The 12130-nt window shown below is 33.4% G+C and overlaps 1 protein-coding gene across 1 annotated transcript in view; it reads left to right on the forward strand.

The window, feature by feature from the left end:
• The window catches only part of LOC128997842 (aminopeptidase N), a 144637-nt gene extending 141030 nt beyond the window's left edge, over positions 1-3607 (forward strand). Inside the window, exons 17-19 of the mRNA XM_054423597.1 lie at positions 712-855; positions 1584-1665; positions 2015-3607. Of these exons, the coding sequence (XP_054279572.1) occupies positions 712-855; positions 1584-1665; positions 2015-2161 (373 nt within the window). The 3' untranslated portion in view covers positions 2162-3607. The remainder of the gene's footprint in view (positions 1-711; positions 856-1583; positions 1666-2014) is intronic.
• The last annotated feature ends 8523 nt before the right edge of the window (positions 3608-12130 follow it).

The following is a 12130-nucleotide window of genomic DNA, read 5'->3' on the forward strand; positions in this document are numbered from 1 at the left end:
CTATTAAAAGTTTTTATTTTTATTTTATTTTAAATAAACCCTAATTGCATTTAGCATTTAGACAACTTATTTGGGCTGTGATTTTAAGACAGTGGAGTACCTTTTAGGTAAAAGTCACATAGACAAGCTGTTCATGACTGCAATGATGAAATAGTGTATGTTGCTGGGCTTGAATCAGCAATGTCTGGTTTACAAGCCAAGGAGTTGCCAATGAGCTATTAAGTTTGGTAACAAGATGCTAGTTCTTTTTTAGAGGAGTTGTTTTTTATAAACTTGCCTCTGTATGGAATCTATAGCCAAAGATATGAATTAATAATCCAACATTTATTACATCTGTAAAACTTTGTCTGTATTTAGAAGAATATGATTATATACTTTTAGTCAAATTAAATAACCACTTTAAAAACATGAATGGTACCGGTAAATATAAATGTTCATGGTCATTCCTGAATCATTAAATATCTCATTGTAAAGTCAATGTTACTTTTACATGCCGGTTTTCATATTTTAGATGAGTTGGTAGAGCGATGAAATGTGAATCCACGTGAGGTTCAAATCGCAGCATCGCCACCAAATATATATATCAGTACATCTCATTCTTTAACTGTATCAGCTCTCTCCTTACTTTGTTTGATTCATTCCATACGTAGACTTTTGAGCCTTTAAAACAAAATCAACAAACTGATTTGACGATTTTGTATTTTCATTCAGGTATTTGGACCGAGCAGTGAGTGAGAACTCAGGTATCCGCAAACAAGATGCAGCAGCTGTTTTTGCAGCAGTTTCAAGCAACGTGATTGGTCAACCCCTTGCCTTCACCTTCCTGAGGGATCAGTGGAAACGAATAAAAGAATAGTGAGTCAAAATTGTTCAGCTCAAGTTAAGGACCAAAATTAAGACTTTTGTAAATGCACTGACTTTTGAATGAAGCATTAATAAGTAGAGACAAAGCACATGCTCAAATTTTATTGGAGACCTTAATTTAAGGACAAACTTTGTACCTACTTATTCATGCTTCTGTCACAACAGTTTAAGCTATAGTTTAATCTAACACCAGAGAGTGCATTTATTATCCAACACCGAAATGTTCTACCCGGGCGAAGGAATAATCTATGCTCTTGCTACGTATGAATTGTGTCACATGATTATATTTCTGTAGGGAGGTGGTTGAGCTGTATGGAAATCCATCCGCTAGTTGATGAATGTCTATGGAGGAATGTAAGAATGTGTTTAATAAGTGTTGATAGTCCAAATAAGGCTGTGAACATTTGCTACGCGAGGCTAGCCATGGTAATTTTTCAGTTTTGGATGAAAAAATGACAAAACCTAAAAGGGATTTTTGTTTGTGGATCACTGGGTAGCTATGGGGGATTTTTATTGTCAATCTGATAAGAGACATCTCTAAGACTAAAATTGAGAAAAGCAAACTTTGTCACTCTTAAACACATGAATCTACGAACAAAATTCATTCAACCATTGCCAATGTCTCAAGATAATAGCTAGTAAATATTTGAATTGCTGTTAACAATACTTTAACCTCAATAAAATAAATACAGTAATAAAATGTTATTTCTGTTTTCCAGTTTTGGAGGCCATTTATTCATCATTAACAACATCATCCAGTTTTCTACAGCAAGAATGACCACCAAGTTTGAACTAGACACGGTAAGGGATTGATTTTAACCAACTTGCATAATTAAATGTCCAAAAAACTGGAATTCACATTAAATGCTTTACATCAGGTTCATGTTTCAATATCTCCTCGAAATGTTAGCAATGTTTACTATAAATGTTAACATTCATACACATTTAAAGACATCCTTATATATATATATATATATATATATATATATTAATTTTTATCATAGACATACCTCAACTGCACAAATTTCACTAGTATGTCAAAAAGTCCTTTAAACTTGGTCTTGGTGCAGAGGTTGCTTCTCAAAGGATGTATACCAGTATAACCAAGGCAAATCTAGTTTTCTAACATGCTTATTCACCTGTTTGCCAGCTTAAAGAATTTGCTCGAGCCCATCAGTCAGAATTCGGAGGAGCCAGCAAGGTGGTGCTACAACAAATAGAGAAGACGGAGGGAAACGTTGCATGGATGGAGCGCAACTATCAACCAATCATGGAATGGATGAGTCAAGGCAGTTAACACTTCTCATAGAACACTCGCTAAAAACACTGCAAGAGGAACATTATACTAGTGTGGCATTAGTGAACAAATAATTGGTTCTTGAAATGTTAATGGTGGAAATCATCTTTTGTTGTTTGCCTGTGATACCATTCCAGTGTAACACCTTTCCCAGAACTTGCTTCAGATTTAAGAAACCAGGGGCCCATTCAAAATAAAGTACAAACTAATATTATTAGTAAATCAGCTGATCGCCCAATGTAAATCTAATGGAAATTACAAGTTACAAGTTGTAACTTGTAACTTGTAGTTAATTATTAAATGGGCCCCAGGTGTTGACAAATGTTGCTAAAAAAAAACAACTTGACATATATTGTTTGTAGTATAATACAGCAATGACAACTGACAAAAGAATTATTAGATGTGTTTATCTATTTAGTTTAGTCAGTAAAGATTTGTTTCTTACACTTTTGTAACCTAAGCAAAAACACTAATAGTGCAACAGAATTTATTCAAGTATATTTTAACAAAACGCAAGTTACAACATTGTATCAAGGAGTACATATGCAGAAAGTTAATTAGTTAATCTCGATTTCTTTTCTTTTAATCATTCTGTCCTAAGGATTTAAGTTAAAAACTAAACCCAATAGATAACATTTCTTAGAACATCTCTTTTTTAATGGTTTAACACATTTGCTGTTGTTGCACAATGTGCAGATGAGTAGCACAAACCAACCTTATGAGATGGGACATCATATAAATTCCCAAAGAAGAGCTACAGTATGGCAATACCTGTGAATAAGAATAAGAATAAGAATAAGAAATATTTATTTCCATTGATCTTTATAAAAGAAATAGGACACGTCATTGTTATACATAGTTACAAGGTGATTCAGTGTTTACAGTACAAAATATCTAAATTTAAATAGCCACTTACATGAAAATAAAAGCTTTATTTCAACTTACCGTACTCTTTAAAATCTAATATTTATTTCACAACTTAAAAAATCATCAATTTTGTAAAAGGGATTTTTAACAATCCAGTCATACAGTTTATTTTTTTAAATACTGTAAGAAACTAATGTGTGAACATGTTTGTAGACGTAATCTTACTTGAGCTTAGTTTGCTGTCCTACATTCAACAAACACAGAGAAAAAATTGGGAGAAAAGGGATCTTGCTACCTTCCATTTGACTATTTGCACCTTCAAAACTTAAGCAAACTACGCACACAACCATAGAGTGATGCTTTATAGAATCAAATTTCTTCTTTAATTGACTTATACAACTTATACACATAGAGAACGTAAGTCTAGATGTTCTCCACCGCTACTCTCCCGCTACAGTGACTATATTAAATTGTTTGACCTTAAAGCAAATTGTTGATCGATATTAAAGTATAATCCACTTGCTAGGGGGGTTCCCGTGTGCATTTTATGTATAGAAAAACACCCTAAGGGATCATGTAGGTACTATGTGGGTTATCATTTTTCACGTGGGTGCCAGCTTGGCAGAGTGGGCATAACCTCAGAATCCGCCATTTTAAAAATGGCGGCGGCATTTATTACATGAAACTCATTAGGAGCTTATATCTCGAAAACGGTAGTATATAGCGAGTTACTTTTATAACAATAAATGTTGCTTACACAATAAGGAACAACTTTTGTATTTACAAAAATGCCCTAAATATAACTATTTAGGAGTAATTGAGCAATGTATGTTAATTTAACCTATACATTTTTACTCTGTTTGGCAAAAAGTTCTAATATCTTTAAAAAAATAAAAAACTGTTTTTTTTTACTTGGCACATAGCACTAATTGCTCTTTACATCTAAGGTCTAAATACCCCTGTCGCAGCAAACCTGCAGAATCAGCAAACATTTACCTGGCTGCATTTCTACTAAAATATTATAATTGACAGATTGATTTCCTATTTAAATGACATTGATTTGTACTGAGTACTTAGTTTGCTGCTTCAGGGAAGGTATTGAGGTGTTTTTTATATATTTTTATTGAAATGTTGATAGCTTGGTATGAATGAAACAAAATTTTTGAAATTTGACTATAATATATCGATAAACAAGCAAACTAAAACAGTTTATTTATTCTCCATAAGAATAACATGGGAATTTTAAATTTAAATTTTTGTTATTGTCTCCGTAACTTTTGGGCATACAACGCTTCAATATACATAGTTATTTCTTTTTTGAGCTCTACAAAATTGTTTCGTTCATTATAAAATTTCGTGTTTTTAGGGTCGAAAATCGGAAAAATCCGTTTTTACCCTAAACTCCCCTTAAACCCCCGTTCCCATAGTCCGATCGTGCTGGTTTAATAGTCCGAATTCGTCTGAAAACGTAGGTTTACACGTTTGTGATAAATTTCATCAAAATTGGATCATTTTTGCTCGAGTTATCAAATTAAGTCGTAGTTCTGACTTCGGATAGGTACAGATGTCGCAGTGTTGGCTTTACACTTTATGAATGGATTCACTTCGGAAGGTTTGCAGGAATTGTGGATGCGACTTGGTACAGCCAGAACTTCATGATATGTACTAGTTCACATTATAGCAAACAGGCTTGGAAGTAACCTTTGCTCAGTTCTCTCAGCACTCCATATTTTAACGGGCTGTGACTTTGCCAGAAAATTTGGAACAAAGCGTGCTACCCTAAAATGTAATCCAAGTACTTTGCTAATGGACTTTGGAAAAGATGGGGAGGAAGAGATAGAATAAAGTTTGAAAAACACAGTGAAGTATCTAGTTCACATTTAAAAAAAGGATACTCAGTGTGAAACTATGAATGATCTAAGACACTGGATATGCGTACACTGTCACTGTACAAAGAATACTCTAAAAGAACTGCATCCTTTGCTCGTAAAGAATTTCTGTCTGGTAGAGCTACTATACAGCATATCTTACGTGCTTTTTATTGTACATACATCTAAATCCATTGCATGGAAGAACACGTTTTTCAACTCGATCCTTTGAGTTTTGGACACAGTGATGGTGGTTACTCTTTGCCGCAATGCTCACAAGTATATTGTGAACAGTTTCATTTTTCTGATGACTATAAAAGGGAACAGATCTAATTCCTCTTAACCCAAAAGGCTTATAATTTAGATCCAATAACTGCGCTCAAATTTTATGATCCACGAAACTAGTTTAATATCAATACAATCAGTCCAATGCAGCCTACCACCAAGGACAATGTCAAGGTGCTGGTTGTGTTAACGCGACGTCAATGCTTGGCCGATGCACCAACTTAGCCGCCGGTCCCGTTCCCGCTCCATCGCCGTTTTAATAATAAATGTTATGAATTATAGTAATAATTTCTATTACATCCGTAGATTTATTATTATTTGTAATAATAAAAAATCAGTATATAGAATGGTTTATATTTATTTTTATATTTGTATGCGTCATTTAATAACAAAAAATTAATTTAAAAATATTGTATATTATTTTAATAGCTATATATCTGCCAGAAGCTTCTCGAATGCTTTTTGCAGGTTTTTTTACCTTAAATGCGAAGAAAAATTTGTGATATGTGCCAAATTACAAAATAACAGCTTTTTTATAATTATTAGATTTTTTGCAAACAGAGATAAAATGTATAGGTTAAATACTATGAGTATGACAATTTTAATATTTTAGTAGAAATGCAGCCAGGTAAATGTTTGCTTAGTCTGCAGGTTTGCTTCGTTGGTGGTATTTTGACTTTAAATATAAAGAGAAATAAGTGCTATGTGCAAAATTAAAAAGGAACAGTTTTTTAAAGATATTAGAATTTTTTGTCAAACAAAGTAAAAATGTATAGGTTAAATTAACATAAATTGCTCAACTACTCCTAAATAGTTATATTTAGGGCATTTTTGTAAATTCAAAAGTTGTTCCTTATTGTGTAAGCAACATTTATTGTTATAAAAGTAACTCGCTATATACTACCGTTTTCGAGATATAAGCTCCTAATGAGTTTCATGTAATAAATTCCGCCGCCATTTTTAAAATGGCGGATTCTGAGGTTATGCCCACTCTGCCAAGCTGGCACCCACGTGAAAAATGATAACCCACATAGTACCTACATGATCCCTTAGGGTGTTTTTCTATATACATAAAATGCACACGGGAACCCCCCTAGCAAGTGGATTAGTATATTTGAATGGTCATTTGATGTTAGTCCTGAAAAGAGTCATGTTTTCTCTCCAGGCTAACCTTTTGTCTGACTGCCAAATTAGATAGTGTAACCTAAAGAAAATAACCTATTTAATGTAACATTTTACCTAGGTTTAGAGTTCTAATTTTGAAACTATAGATATTTAAAGTGGAAGCTATTTCAACATATTGTTATTTTTATTCTATATATAAGTTTAGTATCCTTAAAAATATTTACTTTTACAATTGATCAAAATCAATTGTCTCTAAATTAAAACTGTAATTGTTTGCATGATAATAAATAATATGTCAAACTTGCTATTAAATATAGGACTTATTCATAACATTTTTTAAAGATCAATAACATTACCTACTTGTGACGATAATAAATAATCTGGAGACAAAGACAAAGCAGAATGGTTAGATCAAATTTGGAAACAATGTCAGTAATTTGTGTCTGGGATAAGATGTATCAGACAAAAAGTTGTGTGAGACCTAAAAAAAAAATGTCTGCTATATGATTATGAGTGACAACACTTACTTAGTAAACATGTCCCGTTTTGTAGTCCATGCTATTAAACTGACAAAAAGGGAGGTGTTTTAAGAAGGGAAAAGACCTATTTTATGTCGTACTGTATTAGTTTGTAGATGTCACTTTCCAATCAGTCCTCATAGGTTTGGAAGTAATCTTTTGACTTCTACAACCCATTTACACTTATATTCATTTTCCCTGTATATATTATATGGACATTAATTCACACTATAGTAAGGTACTTAAGGCTGTTGAGAGTGCATCTGTAATATTATTTATAATGTTTGTAGTTAAACTTAGATTTTAAGTTTCTCTTATAGGATTAATACACTCAAACTGTACAGTTATTTTATATTTTTCGTTCTTCATAATTTTGTAAAGAGATGTGTCTACTATGTACTGCCTTCACAATTATAGCTATTTTTCATAGTGATTGTTTGATTCACCCCGATCGAAAACATATTACCCTCACTCCCCCCCCCCCTACTGCACATAAGGTTTGCCGCTTTTAGTTTGCTTTGGATATCTCTCTATTACCTCCACCTTAGTTTGATGCGAGTCGTAACACTTTGGCCTGAAATCTTCGGATGTTGCCTGCGATCCAACTCTCTACCTGCACACTAATTACACTTGGTCCCAAAAAATATTTTACAGGTCTTCACTAACTATTTGGGAGGATAGTAAAAAGCTAACAACACTTAAAAACTAACAAAAGGCATTAGGTTAGGTCTTCCCTCGTAAACAAAGGAGTTGGTGGGGGTGAGATTCCACCGATTCCAAAAGGGTAACGGTTGGACCGACTCACAGGGTGGTTGCAAAGTATACAGGTCATGAGTCTCTTCTGAAATGCATTCCTCAACCCTTGTCAACTTTTCGTTGGGCCGAAATGTTACTCCATTGGCCTATTTAATCAACTGTAAAAGCGAGTGGGACAAAGTGTTACTGTTTTTCTAAGAAATTTTAGTTTGGCCGAAGTGTTACTACACCGTTTGATGTGTTTCCATTATTAGTTTCGATTTTTCAGTCCCGTATTTTGAGTTCTGAGATCATTGATGAAAGGTTTACTGATTTTGCCACTCAAGAAATTGTGTGCTATTCAGTTTAGAAGAATAAAGTTTTATATTTATAAAACGGTATAAAATTGAATAATGAAACAATTTCACACTAATTATTATGGTTTTACTGCATTATGATTACAAATCAAAATGTTCATTCATTGATCCTACAGCCAGCACAGTACCTATATAAGACGATAAAAAGTGTGACGTAGTACCATTGACTTTATAGATATAAAGTCAATGGTAGTACTAAGCTTATTAAATAATTCTGAAACTGTACGTACTGGACAACATAGTTTATCACTATGTGTTCAGCACTTTTAATATCCCAGTAACCAATAGGTATACACAGTGCAGTATATACAGGGTGTTTCCAAATTGTCTGGACATATTTTGTGGACTTGTTCCTTGGGCTAAGACAAACATAAAATGCCAAGATTTCTGTTCGTCGTTCTGTTTGTTATTTTTAAGAATTATTTTATATCTTGGGCATTTTTTTGGATAGAAATTTAAAAATTGGTGTAAATGTGTATTTTAGTAGGTAAAAAACCAAAAAAACCACTCAAAAACCATTGATTTTACAAAAATTTTAAATGGCCGCCATTTTGTTTTATGAATTTGAACAATCTTCATAATTTTTTTTTGCAGCTTTGTCTAGTTGTCATAAATGTTTGTGCAAAGTTTCCATTTCGTATGTTTAATCATTCTTTAGAAAAAAATTAATAACTGAAAAAAACAAAATGGCGGCTGTGTGAGTAACTAAGGACTTCCGGACAGTTTAAATATGATATTTAGTTATGTGTCTTACCCAGGAGCAATGCCCTAAAATATTGGTAGAGATTTCCGAGACACCCTATATATATATATATTTTTATATATATTATTTTTTATCATAGACATACCTCAACTGCACAAATTTCACTAGTATGTCAAAAAGTCCTTTATACTTGGTGCAGAGGTTGCTTCTCAAGGATGTATACCAGTATAACCAAGGCAAATCTAGTTTTCTAACATGTTTATTCACCTGTTTGCCAGCTTAAAGAATTTGCTCGAGCCCATCAGTCAGAATTCGGAGGAGCCAGCAAGGTGGTGCTACAACAAATAGAGAAGACGGAGGGAAACGTTGCGTGGATGGAGCGCAACTATCAACCAATCATGGAATGGATGAGTCAAGGCAGTTAACACTTCTCATAGAACACTCGCTAAAAACACTGCAAGAGGAACATTATACTAGTGTGGCATTAGTGAACAAATAATTGGTTCTTGAAATGTTAATGGTGGAAATCATCTTTTGTTGTTTGCCTGTGATACCATTCCAGTGTAACACCTTTCCCAGAACTTGCTACAGATTTAAGAAACCAGGGGCCCATTCAAAATAAAGTACAAACTAATATTATTAGTAAATCAGCTGATCGCCCAATGTAAATCTAATGGAAATTACAAGTTACAAGTTGTAACTTGTAACTTGTAGTTTATTATTAAATGGGCCCCAGGTGTTGACAAATGTAGGTCCGTGAAGTTGGCGTACCCATATTAGCGTATCCACTTTTGATCATACCAATCATTAGTTCATCGTTAGTTCTTGATAGTTCCCAAATTTTGTCGTTAGTTCTCAAAAAATAAAAAAGTTATAGCCGATAATAAGTGGGTACGCTAACTTCACACTTCCGGGTTCTAGCGCACGCCGTTTCCTGATGAGAAATGTTTACATCTATATATCAATCGTTAGTTCTTCGTTAGTTCTCGATTGTTCTCCAATATTAACGTTAGTTCTCAAAAAATAAAAAAGTTACGAGGCATACAAAGTGGGTACGCCAACTTCACAATTATAGAATTTCCAGCGGGCACACTTTTTTGAATAAAAATGCTTACATCTATATACCAATCGTTAGTTCTTCGTTAGTTCTCGATTGTTCTCCAATATTAACGTTAGTTCTCTAAAAATAAAAAAGTTACGAGGCATACAAAGTGGGTACGCCAACTTCACAATTATAGAATTTCCAGCGGGCACACTTTTTTGAATAGAAATGCTTACATCTATATACCAATCGTTAGTTCTTCGTTAATTCTCGATAGTTCTCCAATATTAACGTTAGTTCTCAAAAAATAAAAAAGTTACGAGGCATACAAAGTGGGTACGCCAACTTCACAATTATAGAATTTCCAGCGGGCACACTTTTTTGAATAAAAATGCTTACATCTATATACCAATCGTTAGTTCTTCGTTAGTTCTCGATAGTTCTCCAATATTAACGTTCGTTCTAAAAAAATAAAAAAGTTACGAGGCATACAAAGTGGGTACGCCAACTTCACAATTATAGAATTTCCAGCGGGCACACTTTTTTGAATAGAAATGCTTACATCTATATACCAATCGTTAGTTCTTCGTTAATTCTCGATAGTTCTCCAATATTAACGTTAGTTCTCAAAAAATAAAAAAGTTACGAGGCATACAAAGTGGGTACGCCAACTTCACAATTATAGAATTTCCAGCGGGCACACTTTTTTGAATAAAAATGCTTACATCTATATACCAATCGTTAGTTCTTCGTTAGTTCTCGATAGTTCTCCAATATTAACGTTCGTTCTAAAAAAATAAAAAAGTTACGAGTCATACAAAGTGGGTACGCAAACTTTACAATCATACAATTTCCAGCGGGCACAGTTTTCTGGCTATAAATGCTTATATCTATATCTACATGTGTCTACACACATGTGTTGTTTTCCCACCAACTGTTCGTTTCGAGAATGGCAAAAATATTCCTCCACTTTGATGTGTGCAAAAATACCGGCAATGAACGGAAAACAAGAGCACGACCATTTGCTGTCATACTACTCGCGATTCGGCGAGTTGCTGTTCTGTACTTTGCGTGGGTACAGTCTGGAGCCGGCTAAAGGCATGGAACTTAAATAAAATCACCTTTTTTTCAAATCATTAAACTAAATTTCAATTAATATTTTATTATAACTAATTTATCATAAGATAACAATATTTATTCTCGGTATATATTAATAACCTAACATTTTTAATTTTGAACGTATTTTGAAACTGTTTAAGAACGATGCTGTGAATGTTTGAAAGAATAGTTGAGGGTACGTTTTTGAGAAAAATCGAGAACTAACGAAGAACTAACGATTGGTATATAGATATAAGCATTTATAGTCAGAAAACTGTGCCCGCTGGAAATTGTATGATTGTGAAGTTTGCGTACCCACTTTGTATGACTCGTAACTTTTTTTATTTTTGAGAACTAACGTAAATATTGAAAAACTATCGAGAACTAACAAAGAACTAACGATTGGTATATAGATATAAGCATTTTTATTCAAAAAAGTGTTCCCGCTGGAAATTCTATGATTGTGAAGTTAGCGTACCCACTTTGTATGCATCGTAACTTTTTTTATTTTTTGAGAACTAACGTTAATATTGGAGAACTATCGAGAACTAACGAAGAACTAACGATTGGTATATAGATGTAAGCATTTTTATTCAAAAAAGTGTTCCCGCTGGAAATTCTATAATTGTGAAGTTGGCGTACCCACTTTGTATGCCTCGTAACTTTTTTATTTTTTGAGAACTAACGTTAATATTGGAGAACTATCGAGAACTAACGAAGAACTAACGATTGGTATATAGATGTAAGCATTTTTATTCAAAAAAGTGTGCCCGCTGGGAATTCTATAATTGTGAAGTTGGCGTACCCACTTTGTATGCCTCGTAACTTTTTTATTTTTTGAGAACTAACGTTAATATTGGAGAACTATCGAGAACTAACTAAGAACTAACGATTGGTATATAGATGTAAGCATTTTTATTCAAAAAAGTGTGCCCGCTGGAAATCCTATAATTGTGAAGTTGGCGTACCCACTTTGTATGCCTCGTAACTTTTTTATTTTTTGAGAACTAACGTTAATATTGGAGAACTATCGAGAACTAACGAAGAACTAACGATTGGTATATAGATGTAAGCCTTTTTATTCAAAAAAGTGTGCCCGCTGGAAATTCTATAATTGTGAAGTTGGCGTACCCACTTTGTATGCCTCGTAACTTTTTTATTTTTTGAGAACTAACGTTAATATTGGAGAACTATCGAGAACTAACGAAGAACTAACGATTGGTATATAGATGTAAGCATTTTGATTCAAAAAAGTGTGCCCGCTGGAAATTCTATAATTGTGAAGTTGGCGTACCCACTTTGTATGCCTCGTAACTTTTTTATTTTTTGAGAACTAACGTTAATATTGGAG

Source organism: Macrosteles quadrilineatus, unplaced genomic scaffold, assembly GCF_028750875.1.
Source record: "Macrosteles quadrilineatus isolate MER2022 unplaced genomic scaffold, UCM_ALF_1.0 Scaffold_7__1_contigs__length_78375512, whole genome shotgun sequence".
NCBI classification, from domain to species: Eukaryota; Metazoa; Arthropoda; class Insecta; order Hemiptera; family Cicadellidae; genus Macrosteles; species Macrosteles quadrilineatus.